This window comes from Myotis yumanensis, unplaced genomic scaffold, assembly GCF_028538775.1.
Source record: "Myotis yumanensis isolate MYYU_CA2020_CCGP unplaced genomic scaffold, mMyoYum1.0.hap1 SCAF_16, whole genome shotgun sequence".
Lineage (NCBI taxonomy): Eukaryota > Metazoa > Chordata > Mammalia > Chiroptera > Vespertilionidae > Myotis > Myotis yumanensis.
Genome location: NW_027223767.1, coordinates 52448337 through 52464045, shown reverse-complemented (window position 1 = coordinate 52464045; position 15709 = coordinate 52448337). Strand labels below are relative to the sequence as shown.

At 68.5% G+C, this 15709-nt stretch overlaps 1 protein-coding gene across 1 annotated transcript in view; it reads left to right on the top strand.

Moving 5' to 3' along the window:
* The window catches only part of NPTX1 (neuronal pentraxin 1), a 25515-nt gene extending 12739 nt beyond the window's left edge, over window positions 1-12776 (top strand). The window contains 9 exon segments of the mRNA XM_070395421.1: window positions 423-605; window positions 4038-4333; window positions 4335-4628; window positions 4889-5008; window positions 5010-5097; window positions 6784-6821; window positions 6823-7029; window positions 8227-8406; window positions 9013-12776. Coding sequence (XP_070251522.1) covers window positions 423-605; window positions 4038-4333; window positions 4335-4628; window positions 4889-5008; window positions 5010-5097; window positions 6784-6821; window positions 6823-7029; window positions 8227-8406; window positions 9013-9234 — 1628 coding nt within the window. The 3' untranslated portion in view covers window positions 9235-12776.
* Window positions 12777-15709: the final 2933 nt, after the last annotated feature.

The following is a 15709-nucleotide window of genomic DNA, read 5'->3' as shown; positions in this document are numbered from 1 at the left end:
GCCCTGCCTCCCAGGAGCACCAGCCCCGCAGAGAGAGGGTGAGACAGGAAATGAAATCTCCCAGAGAGGCTGGGCCACCTCCCACGGAGCCTCCTGCCTTCTCCCGTTCCCTTCCCAGCACAGGACCAGCTGAGACTTCTCCCCTCCCCACCCCTCCCACCCCTCCCCAGTTCTGCCCACCCCACACAGTGGGTGTTTGAGGCCCCCCCCCTCCCAGGGTCTGAGAGGTTTGGACGCTAAACCATCCACAGAGGGAGGTGGGAGGCCCGGCCCCAGTGACAGCCCTTGCCTCCTGCCCTCACGCGGCCCTCCCCGCGGAGCCCTCCCCCAGTCCCCGCCAACAGCACAGTGTCACTGTCACACCGCCATTGGCCGCGTCCTCTCTGCGCCAGGCCCCTGCTGCCCGCCCACCCCTCACCCAGATCTCGCTGCTCCAGGACACCCCGCGCCTCACTGTGACACCGATATTGGGGTGGGCTGCCCCCCACAGCTGACTGTGAAGCACCGCGACATCCCGCCCAGGACGCCCGCGCTCCGGGCCCAGCGGGGTGCCATCTTGGAGAAATCACGCAGCCTCCGCAGGCCCTGCCAGCGCTTCAGAAAAGGCAGGAAACGGAAACTTAAAACCCCGAAAATGAAACATCAGCTTTATAAACATTAGCGGGAAAGCGCCCCCATCTCCTCTGTCTGGGGCGCCCTGGGGCCCAGGCCCAGGAAGTGCTCCCTGAATGAATGAATGAACAAACGAATGAGCAGGAATTCCTGGAACAGGTCCTGCTGCTCAGGCCGAGGCACTGACACCCGAGGAGCCTTGATGGCCCCGCCTGTGAAATGGGTGCAACGAAGCAGGACGAGCACCTGCCTCCCAGGTTCCCCGCAGGATCAGGGAGCGCAGGTGTGGGGAACACCTGTCAGACGCGGGTTCGAAGGAGCTGGTTCTCGCCTGCTCCCTGGTGCACTGGCAGCCCCCAGGGGCCCTGGTGTCAGGCCCCCCCCCCACCCTACCTCCCCAGCACCCGGCGTCTCTGCCCACCAGGCTTCCCTGTGGCGGCGGCTCCCTTGGGAGGCAGGGCGCCCAGGCTCTTCCCACCGGCGGGAGTGCGGGCAGGAGCGCAGCCTGTGATAGTGGAACGCTGCCAGTAAACGCCATCTTCATCCCAAGCACCCCTAGGCTCGCTCGTCCATATTGCACGGCCTCTCCCGGCGCCTGGCAGATGTGACTGATGGGCAAGGACCCAGCGGCCGGCGCCCCGCCCACCCACCAGCCGCGCCCTCAGCTTGAGGAGCTCTTTCCTGCTCAGGTGGGACGCTCCAGGCCGCTCTGGCCTCGGCCTTAGCCCTGGAGCTGCACAGGCTGGGGCACCGCAGACCCAGCGAGGCCCTGGCCCGCAGCAGCCTCAGGCCTGCTCCCGGGTGGGCTCCACCCTCGCCCGCTGGGTGAACGCAGTCCAGGGGCACTAAGTCCTGCCCCCCCTTCACCCCACCGGCCACACTCCCCAGGCCCCTCCCTTCCTGCACCAGCTTCCCAGGCTCCCCGAGGCCCTGGATTCCCTCCGTCCTGGTTGCTGAGCTGGCTGCGGCGACGGCTACATTTTTCAGGAATTTCAAAGCTGATCGCTAAGCACAGCCCTCATTAAAATGTAAATTATACAAACTTAGAAAGACGTGAACTCTACTAAGAATCAAGGGCGACATGCCCGGAACGCATGGCTTCCTGTTACTTTATCACAGGCACCGCCACCTCTGCTTTGGGGGCTGCTTACACCGACTGCGCCCTGGGGTGGGGATACCAGGTCCCCGCGAGGTGCGGTGCCGTTCTCTGCCCAGGCCCAGGCCCGCATTCACAGACACCCCCCCCCCTGCGGTTCCGAGGCGTGGACCGGGCCTGGCTGGGCCACCCGAGTCCACAAACGGGGCTGCCCTGCACCCGGACCTTCTGACCAGGAGGCCGGGCAGCGCGTTCCTCCCCTGAAGGTTTTGTTCTTTCCTCTCCTAGACCCCCCGCGCCCCCAACACGGAGAAGGGAGCCTCCGCCCGCAGGGCCCTGAGCCCCGGGTACCAGGACCCGGGGCGGGACCGACCCTCCCACAGCGCTCCTGGCGGGGAGGTCGGTCGCTGGGCCGAAGGGGCCGGGCCTGGACCGCTGTCTCCGCCCCTCTGGGCTCAACTCCTCCCTCCCAGGGACCCCGCCACCCTGGACACGACCCCAGGCCCCTCCTCCCCGCCTGGCCCCGCTCCCCGGGCCCCTCTCCTGCCGGTTAAAAGCGGGTCCCGCCGCCGCTCAGGACGCCGAGGCCCCTGAGAGGATCCCGCTCCGTCCACGCAGCCTGCCCGGGCCACCGGGCTCCCTCCGCGCCCGCGAGCTGTCTGCCTCTCGCCCTCCCTCTCTGCCAGCGACAGCCTCGCCCCAGGGCCTGGGGAAGGGCCTCCGACCGACCGGGGCGTGGAGAGGACCCCGGGTCCTGCCTCTGGTTGGGAGTTGGAGACCGGAGCCGTCGCACCGCCTGGGGGCGCGCTCGCCCCGTCGCCGCTGCTCCCGGTGGGCAAGCCGGCCGCGGGGGGTGGACGCCGGTGCGCGCGGCCCGGGTCCCTCGGCTGGAAGCAGAGGCCGCAGGGCGCGCGGGGCGGGCAGGAGCCGCGCCAGGGGCAGCCCCAGCGCGGGGTGGGCTCCGGGCTGAGACCGGGAAGAAACGAAGGGGCGCAGGCGGGCGGGGCGCCCCGGGGCGGGGATGGGAGGGGGCGCGGAGCCCTGCTGTCTCCATGACGCCTGCTCCTCCCTCCACCTGCGCCCGGCGCTGCCGAGCTGCCGGGGGTCCCCGGAGGCTGCGGAAGGAGGGGCTGGGGGTGTGAGTGCCGGGGTGTCCGAGGGGCTGCTGGGCTGAGGCTCTGTCCGGCCTCAGTGTCCTCCTCTGGGTAGTGGGCGCTCGGAAGGGGCTCTGGCCGCCTGAGGGCCGGCGGTTCGGAACCGGCGCCGGAACCCGAGAGGTATCACAGGTCGAGCCCCGCAGAAAAGGCGGGAATGTGTGCGGGGTGCGGGGGGGGTGAGTAGGGGTGACCGTGGCCGTCGTGCGGAGCTGCGAGGTCCTCCACTCCCCAGGCCCGGGACCCCTCCCCGAAGACCCTGGCCGAGAAGCGGGGTGATCTGGGTGCGGGCGGGTGTCCGGGAAGCCAATACGCACCCGCGGGCACAGGAGGGAGCGCAGAGCCGGGCAGGCCCGTGAGCGCGGGAGGAAGGGGCGCTGAGCGGGCCTCTCGGAAGCAGCGCGGTCCCGCCTCCCCTGGGGCCGCGGGGAGCGTCAGCCGGAGGCGCCGCTGCCCGGAATCGGAATCGAGCGGCTCCGCTGGCCGGAAAGGCTCGGTCCGCCGGGGCCGCCGCCGAGAAGTCCCCGCCCGCCCGGCACAGGTGGGGGCGGTCGCTCTCCGGAGACGCCGCGGGCCTCGCAGCGTCGGGAGCCGGCGGGGGGGGGGGGGGGCCGGGGGGAGAGTGAGCAGTTTGTCACCGATCGGACATCTAAGGAACGGGGAGCGGCCCCGCGCCCCCCTCTCTGGACTCGGCAGCGCAGCGAGGCTCCGCTCGGCTGTGCCCCCACCGGGCACGCGGTGCCCACCGCCTGAGTCCCTGGGGACCGGCCCCCCACGCCCCCGGCCCCAGCCCCGCAGGTGCTCGGGCGGCCGAGCGAGTAGAACAGAAACCTGTCTCGGGGCCCGCGGTGCCCCCCCCCGCCCCCCCCAGCCCCCCAGCCCATGGGAGGTCGGAGGCATCACGCAGGTGGCCTCCTGGAGTCCGGGGCCTGGTTCCCCCTCCTTCCCGCCCCCCCCCCCCCGCCCCCCGGCTCTCTGAGCTTTCGGGGGAAGCGGCGCGGGCCGGGCGGGGGCGGGCCGGGGGAGGGGGGGCCCTGGAGGAGGCGGCCCCCGGTGCGCGCGGCGACCCCCGCAGCTCCGGGACCGGGGCGCAATTAAAGCGGAATTCCTCCCCCGCTGACGTCGGCGGCGCGCGGCCCCTCCCGCGGCGGCATAAAAGGGCGCGGGCTCCGCAGCGCAGGCGGCAGTGGGGGCCGGACAGCGCCTCGGTGCGGACGGCGCGGAGCCGGAGCGCAGAGCGGCGGCCGCCGCGGAGCCCCAGCCGCCGAGCCGCCGAGCCGACCGAGCCGGCGCGCGCGCCGGGCCCGCGCCGCAGCCATGCCGGCCCGCCCGCGCCGCGCGCACCTGTGCGCTGCTCGCCCTCTGCCTGCTGGGCGGCGCGGCCCAGGACTTCGGGCCCACGCGCTTCATCTGCACCTCGGTGCCCGCGGACGCCGACATGTGCGGCGCGGCCGTGGCGGCGGGCGGCGCGGGAGGAGCTGCGGGGCAGCGTGCTGCAGCTCCGCGAGACCGTGCTGCAGCAGAAGGAGACCATCCTCAGCCAGAAGGAGACCATCCGCGAGCTGACGGCCAAGCTGGGCCGCTGCGAGAGCCAGAGCACCCTGGACGCCGGCGCCGGCGAGGCCCGGCCGGGCGGCGGCCGCAAGCAGCCCGCGGCGGGCAAGCACACGCCGGGCGACCTGTCCCGGACCACGCAGGCCGCCGAGACGCTCAGCCAACTCGGGCAAACTTTGCAGTCGCTCAAAACCCGCCTGGAGAACCTCGAGGTCCGCGCGCGCCACGGTTCCCCCCTCCGGCTCGCGCGCCCCCCTGCCCTCGCCCACCCACTCCCGACCCGGCCAGACCCCCCCCCCCCCCGCCCCCGCCTGGCGCGGCGCTGCTGCCCGGGCTGGGCCGCCCCGAGCTCGCGAGGCCCCGCGCCCTGGCCACTCGCCCGCCAGGCCGCCCCCGCAGTCGCCCCGAGGGGACCGCGCCGGAGGCTCCCGGCCGGTCCCCGCTGTAACCTGTGGCCCCCTGCACCCCGCAGCAGTACAGCCGGCTCAACTCCTCCAGCCAGACCAACAGCCTCAAGGATCTGCTGCAGAGCAAGATCGACGACCTGGAGAGGCAGGTGCTGTCCAGGGTGAACTCGCTGGAGGAGGGCAAGGGGGGGCCCCAAGAACGACACGGAGGAGAGGGCCAAGATCGAGAGCGCCCTGACCTCGCTGCACCAGCGCATCAGCGAGCTGGAGAAAGGTAGCTGCCCCCTGGGTCCCCCCGCAGCCCCCGGCCCCCAGTGCCTCCCTGAATCCTGCACAGGGTTTGGGCACCCAGGGGGGTGTTCCTGGGGGAGGGGGCGGGGGCCCTGAGCCCTGGCTATGCTGTGGAAGGGAAGCAGAAAGGGGAAGGGGTCGCCTGGGGCCTCCTGCCCCCTACACACACACACACACACACACACACACACACACTCGCAGGATCTTCCTGAGCCTGGTTTGTTGAATCTTCAGTAACTTTGCCCTGTGGCCTGGTCAGCCAGGCCCTCCCGGGGAAGGAAGCCTGGCTGGGGGGGGGGGGGGGGGGGGCAGGAGGGGGGCATCCCCATTGCTCGGGCTGGACCTGGTCTTCCCGGTCCCCACAGACCCGAACAGGTCTCCTCCCAGCCCTCCTGCCCCTCCCCTTTCCTGGGGACCCCCTCCCGGGTTTGATCTTCCCTGTGGAGTGACCCAAAGCCTGGTCCCCAACTCCGGGGGGCCCCATGGCCCCGCGGGGCACACGGATGAGCTTGGCGGCTTAGCCTTGAAGTCGCAGAAGGATGAGCTTGGCGGCTTAGCCTTGAAGTCGCAGAAATCAAACAAGGTTGTAAAGGGGGGGGCGCCCGGGCTCAGAGCAGAACACGTGACCCTTCTCAGACTGCAAAGTGTGCGGATGGATTTAAACAGTGCCATCTTAAGGCACCTTACATAACTGAAAAACAGCTCGGGAGGGGGGGAGGGGGAGGAGGGGAGGGGGGGCCTGAAAACCATCCCCCCACCCCACCCTACCCACCCCCGAGAGGCCCCAGTGACAGCCCTTCCCTGGGCAGCACCCAGGAGCCAGGCCTGCCCTGTTCCCTGGCACCTGGCTCAGAGGGCTGCCAGGAGCTGGCCCAGCAGGCCGCCTTCTAGAAACAATCCCTGGCCTGGGCCGGTTCAGTGCTGGGCTCCCCCAGGCCTGGGGCACACTCCGGCCGGTGGGCCTGGCGCCCCTGCCCGCTGCTGGGTGGGCCTGTCAGGCACACAGCGCACAGGCCGCAGCCACCTTGCTGCGTGGGTGGGGAGGGGGCAGGCACGTTCCCTGGGGACATCCCGACAGGCGTGAGCTGGTGGCCGAGTGTGAGGGGTGGCTGCGGCTGGAGCCTGAGTTTTCCAGGAGACACGGGAAGCTCATCCGCGAGTGGGCGAGGGTGACAGCCTCCACGCAGTCACCTCGGCGGCCCCTGGCTGCAGGGCCCCAGCTCCCTCCAGGCAGCTGCTGGGGTGGCCTGGGAGCGGGTGGTCCTCGGGGCTAGTGGGCTGGTCGAGGGAGGAGTGACCAGGAGCAGCAGCGTGCCGGCCTGGAGGGCGTGTGCCGGGCGCCGGGCCTGGCCGGCTCGGTGGGGACCCAGGAGAGAAGCGCGTTTCTGAGCTCGGCAGCAGCCAGCAGCCTGCATTCAGGTCGGGCCCGGAGGGGCTGCTGGCCTCTTTCCTCCTGGCCACACCTGGGAGGGTCACCCCCTCCCCAGGCCCCCGCAGCCCAGGTACAGGCTCCCCCACCCCAGCCTCCTCGGGGCTGGGACCTGGGCCAGCTCCCCTGCTCAGGCCCCGCGCTCTGGGACAGGCCTCTGCCCCGCCCCCCACCCCGCCCCGGGCCTCCCTCCAGCGCTCCCCGGGGTGCAGGCGTTGGGACTGTGTCCGTCCTCCCCAGGCCAGAAGGACAGCCGCCCCGGGGACAAGTTCCAGCTCAACGTTCCCGCTGCGGACCAACTACATGTACGCCAAGGTGAAGAGGAGCCTGCCCGAGATGTACGCCTTCACCGTGTGCATGTGGCTCAAGTCCAGCGCCGCGCCCGGCGTGGGCACGCCCTTCTCCTACGCGGTGCCCGGCCAGGCCAATGAGCTGGTCCTCATCGAGTGGGGCAGCAACCCCATGGAGATCCTCATCAACGACAAGGTGGGCCTCCGCGGGGCTGTGGGCCGCGGGCGCGACCGCCGGGGCCCCGTCAGTGGCAGAGGGTGGCTCAGCCGCAGGTGCTGCTCTGGCCCCAGGGGGAGGGCCTGCCAGGCAGGGCTGAGGGAGGGGAGGGAAAAGACCAGGAGAGCCCTGGCCGGTGTGGCTCAGTGGATAGAGTGCCGGCCTGCGGACTGAAGGGTCCTGGGTTCGATTCCGGTCAAGGGCATGTACCTTGGTGGCAGGTTCCCTGGCCCTGGTTGGGGTGCATGCGGGAGGCAACCAATCCATGTGTCTCTCTCATATCGATGTCTCTCCTTCTCCCTTCCACTCTCTCTAAAAAAAATCAATGGGAAAACATCCTTGGGTGAGGATTAACACACACATACATGCACACACACACACGCACACAGACCAGGGAGAAGGGAGGGGCGCCCTTGCCCGGCTCCATGAAGGGGGTGAAGCTGGAACCTCCCCAGACAGATAGCGAAGGAGATGGAGGGCCCTCCTTCCCACAGATCAATCCCTGACTCCTCCTCCCTGCTTGGGGGAGCATCGATGCTCTCGGGGGGGGGGTGCCCCTAGAAATTCCTCCTGAGTGCACACCCATCTGCTTAGCCCCGACCCCGTGGAGGGCAGCCTGTCCCTCTGGGAGCCTCCCCCACCTCGGCCTCCGTAGCGGCGGGTCAGCTGCCAGCGGTCACACGCCCCAGCCTCTCTGTCCATGTTGGTGGCGACTGTCTGAAACCCAGGGTGGAAATGGGGTGCCCAGCCCTCGGGGCCGTGCCTTTCTGGGCCCCATTTCCCCTTGGGTCTGCGGCACCACCCACCCCGCGGGTTTCTGAAACTCCGGCCGGAGCTGCACAGGCGGCTGCCCTCTGCCCTGGCGTCTCAGATGCTCTGCCAGGCTGGGCGGGTGCCGAGCAGAGGGCTGGCGGCGAGGCCCGGGAGCTATGGGGGGGCTCTCCCTCGGGCTTGTTGTGTAGGCGGGGGGGGGGGGGGGGGCGGGGGGGAGGGGCGGAGGTGAGGAGGTTGTGATTCAGATGGACCTCGGGCCCCGATGGGTCACAGCCCCTCTGCCGCGCCTCGACCCCCCCACGCACGGGCGGCCGTGGTCCTGTGAACCACCTTCGAGTGCGACGGGAGCCGTCACGGGACTCACCTGAGCCCGTGTGTCACTCGCGTCCTTCTCCGTCCCAGGTGGCCAAGCTGCCCTTCGTCATCAACGACGGGAAGTGGCACCACATCTGCGTCACCTGGACCACCCGGGACGGGGTCTGGGAGGCCTTCCAGGACGGCACCCAGGGCGGCAACGGCGAGAACCTGGCGCCCTATCACCCCATCAAGCCCCAAGGCGTGCTGGTGCTGGGCCAGGAGCAGGTACTGGCAGGGGAGAAGGGAGAGGGGAGGGAGGAGGGGGGAGAGCGGTGCTGAGGCGGGGGGAGGGATGAGGAGGAGGCGAGCTGCAGAGGGAGGGGAGTTATGCAGCAGTTTTGGGGGGCTTACTGAGTGGGCGTGGGTCTCAGCCTGGCTGGGGAAGCCACTCCTGCTCCGCGATGCGCAGTTCGCGCCCCGGGAGGGTGTGTCGCCATCGGCACCTGGAGGGCAGTGGCGGCAGCAGGGCCAGGCCTTCCTGTCCCCAGAGCCTGTTCCTATTGGCGATGGGGTCGGCAAAGTGGCCCCCAAGTCCCTGGACTAGAAGTGGGGAATGTGGGGGTGCGGCCGAGACCCGGCTCACAGCTGCCCTCTGACCCCTGCCCTGCTGAGTTACCGGCCGCGGGAGGGGGGGGAGGTCCTGGCGGCCCTGAGCAGTCCGCCGCGGGCACAGGTGGCCGGCAGCGCCCCTTCCCGGGCTCCCTGTAGGGGACAATGTGAAGACCCAGAGACCAGACAGGGGACCGTGAGAGCCCCAGACGGGGAGGCTCGGCCCCCGCCCCAGCCCCCAACCCACCCCACCCCACCCTCACCCTCTGCTTTTCTCCGAAGGACACGCTGGGTGGCGGCTTTGATGCCACCCAGGCGTTCGTGGGCGAGCTGGCGCACTTCAACATCTGGGACCGCAAGCTGACCCCGGGCGAGGTGTACAACCTGGCCACCTGCAGCTCCAAGGCCCTCTCCGGCAACGTCATCGCCTGGGCCGAGCCCCAAATCGAGATCTTCGGGGGCGCCACCAAGTGGACATTCGAGGCCTGTCGCCAGGTCAACTGAAGCCCCTGCCCCGGCCCCGCCCGCCCCTCCTCTGCTTGTGCCGCGACGACTGTCCTGTCTCCCCTCCCCAGGAATGACTCCAGGCCATTGCCCTCGCGTGCGCACACGCACACGCACACGCACACGCATACGCATACGCATGCACACACACGTTATGCACACACGCGCACACACACACCGCTGCGTTTCGCAGCCCGGCTTCCTGTTCTGAGGATGCCTGTTCCCCAGGAGGCCCCAGGCCGGTGACGCAGGCGACACTCTGAGCCATGCAGGAGGTGAGAGGCTGCGTGTGTGTGTGCGTGCGTGCGTGTGCGCGTGTGCGAGCGTGTGTGCCTGCGTCGATGAGTGCGAGTCTCCGGGGAGGCTCTTCTTGCAGAGCGAGGTGTTTCATTTCCTCCTTCGTGGTGCCCGGAAGCCATGGGCCGCCAGCTCCGCGGCGTCGCATTTGTCTTTGTTTGCGGAGCCTGTCGAGCTGCCTCTCTCGATAGCGTGACTGTGGCTCAGCGTTTGCTGACGGCGGGGCCTGTCGGGGGGTTACTCTGTGGTGGAGCGAGTTCTCCCGGAGGCTGAAGGCAGGCAGTGTCCTGGGAGGGCCCAGCCGCTCGGGGCAGAGGCGGTGGGAGGGGGTTCCGCAGCCCCCTTGCCCCATCTTGCCTCGGGCATCGTGGGGACGGGCTCTCAGCCTTCCCCCTCCTGGGCTCCCGCCTCCCTTTCAGCCGCCAGCGCCAGCCGTGCTGCCACCGCGGGTCCCTGGAGAGGCGTGCTCCCCTCACCCCCCTTTTGCCTCTGGTGATGGACAAGCAGAGCCTTCAGGGGGCGGCTGAGAGGGAAACCCACCCCCTGATTAGGACCCGGCCATGCAGGGCCACCCACAGCCATACTCCTCCCCCTCTCAGGGCCCAGGGAGCGGCTCTGCGAGTCCTGGGGGGGCGGGGGGGGCGGGGGGGGGGAGGCAGACATGGCCAGGCCCCGCCCTGAAGCCCACTCCCCCATGCAGGGCTCCAGGCCTGGGACTGTCCCCAGCTGGTGACACTGAGACCCAACCCTGTTCAGAAGCTGTGACGTGTTTCTTCCCCGTGAAAAGCCATCCTGCACATTCCTTCTAGTCCTTCCTCGGCGGGGAGGCGTGTGCGTGTGTGCGTGTGCATGTGTGCGCACGTTGTGTGTGGTGCACGTGTGTGTTGTGCGAGCACATTAAGTGAGAGCGCGCTCTGATGGAGTGTGCCCAGGGTCGGGGGGCTCCCTGCCTTTTGCAGCATCTGGGGGTCGCACGCCCCGAGGGCACCTGGACTCAAAACGGCAAATGGCCGGCATGTCTTTCTGGACCCCCTGCCCCCTGCCCGGCTCCCCTGCAGCCGCAGACCTCCCTTCCGGGGGGCAGGGTTCCCCCGTCCCGTCCCCCAGGGGCGCCTGTCCCCCTAAGGCAGGCCCGTCCTGTGTCGGAACCCAGTGCACCTGTGTGTCCGTGTTGGTGTCTGTGCGCGTGTCCACGTGGGCGTCTGCACGGTGCCCGCTGCTGGCCCACAATGCCTCGCTCTCATGCAGAGGCCGTGTCCAGGCTGCGCCCCGCGGCTCAGCAGCGGCTTCTTCTCACCTTTGTGCTTCGTCCGGGCCGAAGGCCTCGGCATCTGGGGGTCTGCTGGGCCTCCTCTGCTTGCATGTCCCTCGGGGTGGCGCGTCCCCGGCTCCCAGTCCCGTGTGGTTCCTGTCTGCATGGACTTCTCCAGTCCTGTGTTCTGTGCCGAGTGCCACCCATTGTCCCGTGACCATCCATGTAGCTACTGAGAACGGCTGCGGAAGCAAGCGAGGGCGCCGGGGGAGGCGCGGGGAGGTCCACGGGCCTCTCCTCCTCCCCGCTCCCCAACACCGAGCGAGCGAGCGAGCGAGCGAGCGGTATCCCCTGTAGGAAGAGAACAGGCCTAGAGCACCCCCGGGAGGGAGAGCGTGAGCTTGGAAGCACCCCTAGACCAGACCGCCCCCCCCTCGGCCACCGGGAGCGGCTGCGAGGCCAGGCCCAGCGCTCGGTGCTCTCGGGCAGCCCCCACCCGCCCCTGCCAGGCCCGGGACCCAGACCCCAGACCCCAGACCGCCTGCCCAGCGGGCGCGGTGGGAGCTGTCCGTTCAGGACCACAAGCCATCCTCTGCCCTCACCCCGACGGGCAGAGCATCCCAGACGCTACAGACCTACGTCTGTGTCCACCTCCGGCCCCTCCCCTGACGCCCCCTCCCCTGACGCCCCCGCGGTGCCAGGGGCCCCAGCTGACATTTAGCTCCCTCCCGCCCCTCCCGGAGCCTGTGCAAGCCCCTCGACGCCCGCACTGTGTTCACACTTGGCCCTCGGCCGCCCTGAGAGGCGCCGACACAGCCACAGATCTAACCCGCTGGTTCCCATCTCCTCCGTAATCGGACGGACGCCCCTCGCACTGACACCCAGGCCTTTCTCAGGTAAGCCATTTTATAAACACGGAGATAGACGCACTGTGGGGGCACCCAGTCCCACGGCCCCCGTGCCCCAGGCGGAGCGCCGCCCGCAGGCTCTCCCTCGGGGTGGGGGCCTGAGATCCCACTCGAATCGTAAGCCTTCTTGCTTTTGATAACACGGTATTCTTTCTCTTACTGTCGAAGACAAAGTTTATTACCAAAACAAGAGTATTTTTATGAAAGAAAAGGACAAACCCAGAAATCCACTCCACCTCTGTATCTTCCCCGGCCAATCCCTTCAGGCTCCGCCGCCACGCTGGGCTGAAAGCGCGTAGTTGGAGAAAGATGTTTTGTACGCTTCTCTTCTTTGCTTTTGTAGACACCCCCCCCCCCCCCATTCCTTCCTCAGACGCAAAGATCCCTTTGTCACCAGCCCTGGGGCCTGGGACCAAGGGGGTGTCTCGTGGGCAGCGGAGGGGAGAGGAGAGGCTGATGCGAGGTTCGCGGCCACCCCTCTCGGCCACCCGGTGAGCTCGGGGGGGCGCGTTGGGACCGGGATGTGAATGGGCCAGGCCTGCGGCTCGGAGTGGACGTGTCGGGTGGACCGAGTTGAAGCCTCGAGGAACGAGGGTTGTGTGTGGTTCGAGGGAAGGGGATGGGATCCCCTGTGGCCTCGCGGCGGCCAGGCCGTGGCTGGAGCGGTGGTGTGTGGTGCCACTTCCCGCGTCACGGCGTGTGAATGAGGCAGCCGTCGGCGGGCCTCGGGCAGCGCGGAAGGGGAACAGGCCTGGAGGAGAAAGCCTGGTACCCACGCTCCCGATTGTGTCTGATTTGCCAAAACAAAACCCCTGACGAACAGCGAGCCCCGGCTGCCGCTGCCGTGTACATACTGTAGCATATGCGAGAGATCGGTGTACCCCACTTTTTCATTATTTGCCAACCAAAGCTGAACATTTTCATACGACTCGCAGCCCTGGCCCCGCCGTGGGGCGACCCCGGGACCGCCACCCGCCTCCGCGACCGGGAAACGCACCATTTCTACTGGTCTCCCTGCTTCCTTTCCTTTTCTTGCTGAAACATGAATTGTCGAGTTTATTTTACACAGTAAAGAGTGAGAAAGACTGGTCTCCTGGCAATGTCTTCACCTCCACCCGCCGGACACCTCGGGGGACCACCCGGGGGACCCTCGCCCGCTTTGCCGGGGTGCGCACACTCCCCGGGCGCTGGGACTTCGGGGGGGGACGGGCCTCCCGGCCGCAGGTGCAGCCAACGGAACGGAGAGGTACAGGGATTGATCCCCACCCCCGGCACCACGCTCACCTGTGGACACGCACACTCATACCCATGCACACTCGCACCCGCCCGCACACACTCATGCTCACGCACTCACACTCACATGTGGACGTGCACACTCACGCACACTCATGCACACACACCCCACACAGTCATGCTTGCACACACTCACACGTGGACATGCGCACTGGGTTCCGGAAGGCACTGAGACCCTCCTGCAGTCCTCCCGGGGGTCTGGACACCGCCCTGTACTGGGCCTTCAGCACTGGGGCCCCAGAGCCCCGAGAGCTGGAGCCGTGGCTGGTTGGGGGATCTCCCGAGGTTGGGCCCTGGGTCGTGGCTGCAGCGCTGGCCTCCGAGGATCTGGGCCGGCAGCTTGCAAGGCCCGGAGGCCAGGCCCCAGCTCCCAGCGGCTCCCCGACTGCCCCCCTCTCCCCCCGGGGCCCCGACGCTCAGCCTTCTGGTCTCTCCGGGCTGGGGGAGCTCAGTGCTCCCAGAAAGCGGAGGGAAGTGGGGGCAGGGGAGTTACCAAGGTTTTAGAACTCTGTGGAAGGTTCTCGCTCAGAGCTCAGCTTCCTCACCGGGACGAGAAGCCGTTGGGAAGATGCTGGAAGGCTCCCTGCTTCCTGCTCGGGCTCAGCCGCTGGGCCCGGCAGCAGGGGCCCTGAGGTGTCGGCAGGGGGTGCGGCCTGCCCCCCAGGCGCAGCCCTCGGACCGCACGCATGTTATTTCTCATCGTCTCCCTCGTCACGACTTCCCCGGAAGTTTCTCCGCTGCCATTGCCTCGGGCCCGGGGGCTGCACTGCGGAGGCCAGGGCCCCAGAGCCCCGCCTGGCCCCTGGCTTCCTCTGAGAGCCGGTGCCCTCCGGACGGGACCGGACGGACGGATGGACGGCCTGCACTTTCAGCACCTCCCACTTGAGGGGGGCGGGCGGTGGAGAGGGGGTTAGGGAAACGAAAAGCCACAACCAAGCCCCTGGAAACCTCCTTTCCGCCTCCCCCCTCCCTCTCTCCCCCTCCCCCTCCCCTCCCCCCTCCCTCCCTCCCTCTTGGGGACACATTTCTGAGCCAGCCCCTGGGCCTGGTGCCGTCCTGCCGGCTCCGGGTGTGGAACCGTGAAGGCACATGGCAGGGCGGGAGCGGGCGGGCCTCCGGCTTAAGACGGCGCCAAGGAAGCCACCGGTCCCCTGCTGCGCGCTGAGCTTCTGATCCGGGCCCAGCGCCGGCCATCTGCTAGGTGGGCAGGGAGACTCCTGTTCGGGTGCAGAAAACTGGCTGCGAGGGGAGCCGTGCGCAGGGCAGAGCCAGCTGGCGAGGAGCTGCCCGAGGCACAGGGCAGGGCCGGGGGGCCCGGGGGCTGCAGAGACACCCCTGCCCCCGGGGCCAGGCTCCGGGCCTTTCCTAAGTGTAGGGGCCTTTGCACTGCACCCCTTTACAGCTTTATTGAGGTGCAATTAACGATCATACAACCCACCCACTTAAAGTGTACAGTCGCCCGGCCAGTGTGGCTCAGTGGTTGAGCGTCGGCCTAGGAACCAGGAGGTCAGGGCACAGGCCCGGGTCGTGGGCTCGATCCCCCAGGGTGGGGCGTGCAGGAGGCAGCCGATCAGTGATTCTCTCTCATCATGGATGTTTCTCTCTCTCCCCCTCTCCCTTCCTCTCTGAAATCAATAAAGATATATTTAAAACAAAGTGTACAATTCAATGGCTTTGGAATATTTTATTACTGATTTTTTTTAAATTGCGGTAAATACATAGTATTTAGCATTTTAATGTTTTTAAGTGCACGGTTCAGTGTTGCGCAACCACGGACTCTGTCCCCAAAGCTCGCTCAGGGCTCCAAACAGAAACTGTCCCCATCGAACACCAACTCCCCCCCGCCCCCGCCTCCCCCCGCCCCCCCCATCGCCTGGCGGCCCTGTGCACCCGGCTGGTGCAGGCCCCGCGTGGCCCTGGGATCACGGTACTTCCCCTTGTGACGGCTTCCTTCACGGAGCACCGCGTCCGCGCCCATCCACGTGGCAGCGGGCGGCGCCCTTCCTTCTGACGCCGAGGAACCGCCCTCCGCGTGGCCCGGCCGCACCTGCGTGTCCGTCACCTGTGGGCGGACACGGGCTGACGCGCCTCTCGGGGTGAGTGCTGCTGCTGGGGACACGGGCGTCCACGTCTGTTCCAGTCCCGGCTCTCCGCTCCCTCGGACCCACACACAGAGGTGGAATCGCAGGGCAATTCTGTGTTTAGCGTCTGCACTGACGGACTGATTTCAGAGACAGGCATCGGTGTGGGCCTCCTTACACACAGTCACCGGGCGCCTGTACGTGCCCCGACCAGGATCAAACCCGCAACCTTGGCGAATGGGGACGACGCTCTCGCCAACCGGGCTCCCGGCCGGGCTCCGGGCTCAGCCTGTGAGGCGCGAACCCCACATGGTGGCGGTCGTGGCTGCAGCATCTGTCGTTCGCACGGCCCAGTCCTGGGCTCTGCCTCCCGCCGACGCTGGCCTTTCTGCCGTTCTACTCGCCACGGGTGCCAGCCAGGGGGTGCGGGGCGGGTCCCCCTGTGGCCTGAGTGGCATCTCCCAGTGGCTGTGAGTGGGGGGTGGTCGCGTGCTGACCGGTCGCTGTGTGTCTGCGTTTGAGACCTGGCTCGTCCGCTCCTTCGCCCGTTGAAAGCGGCGCTGGCTGTTGGGTGGCAGGAGCTCTTATGGGTCCGGCGCGAGTCCCTGCGGGCGGCCGCTGGTCTCTGCCGCTGGTCTCTGCCG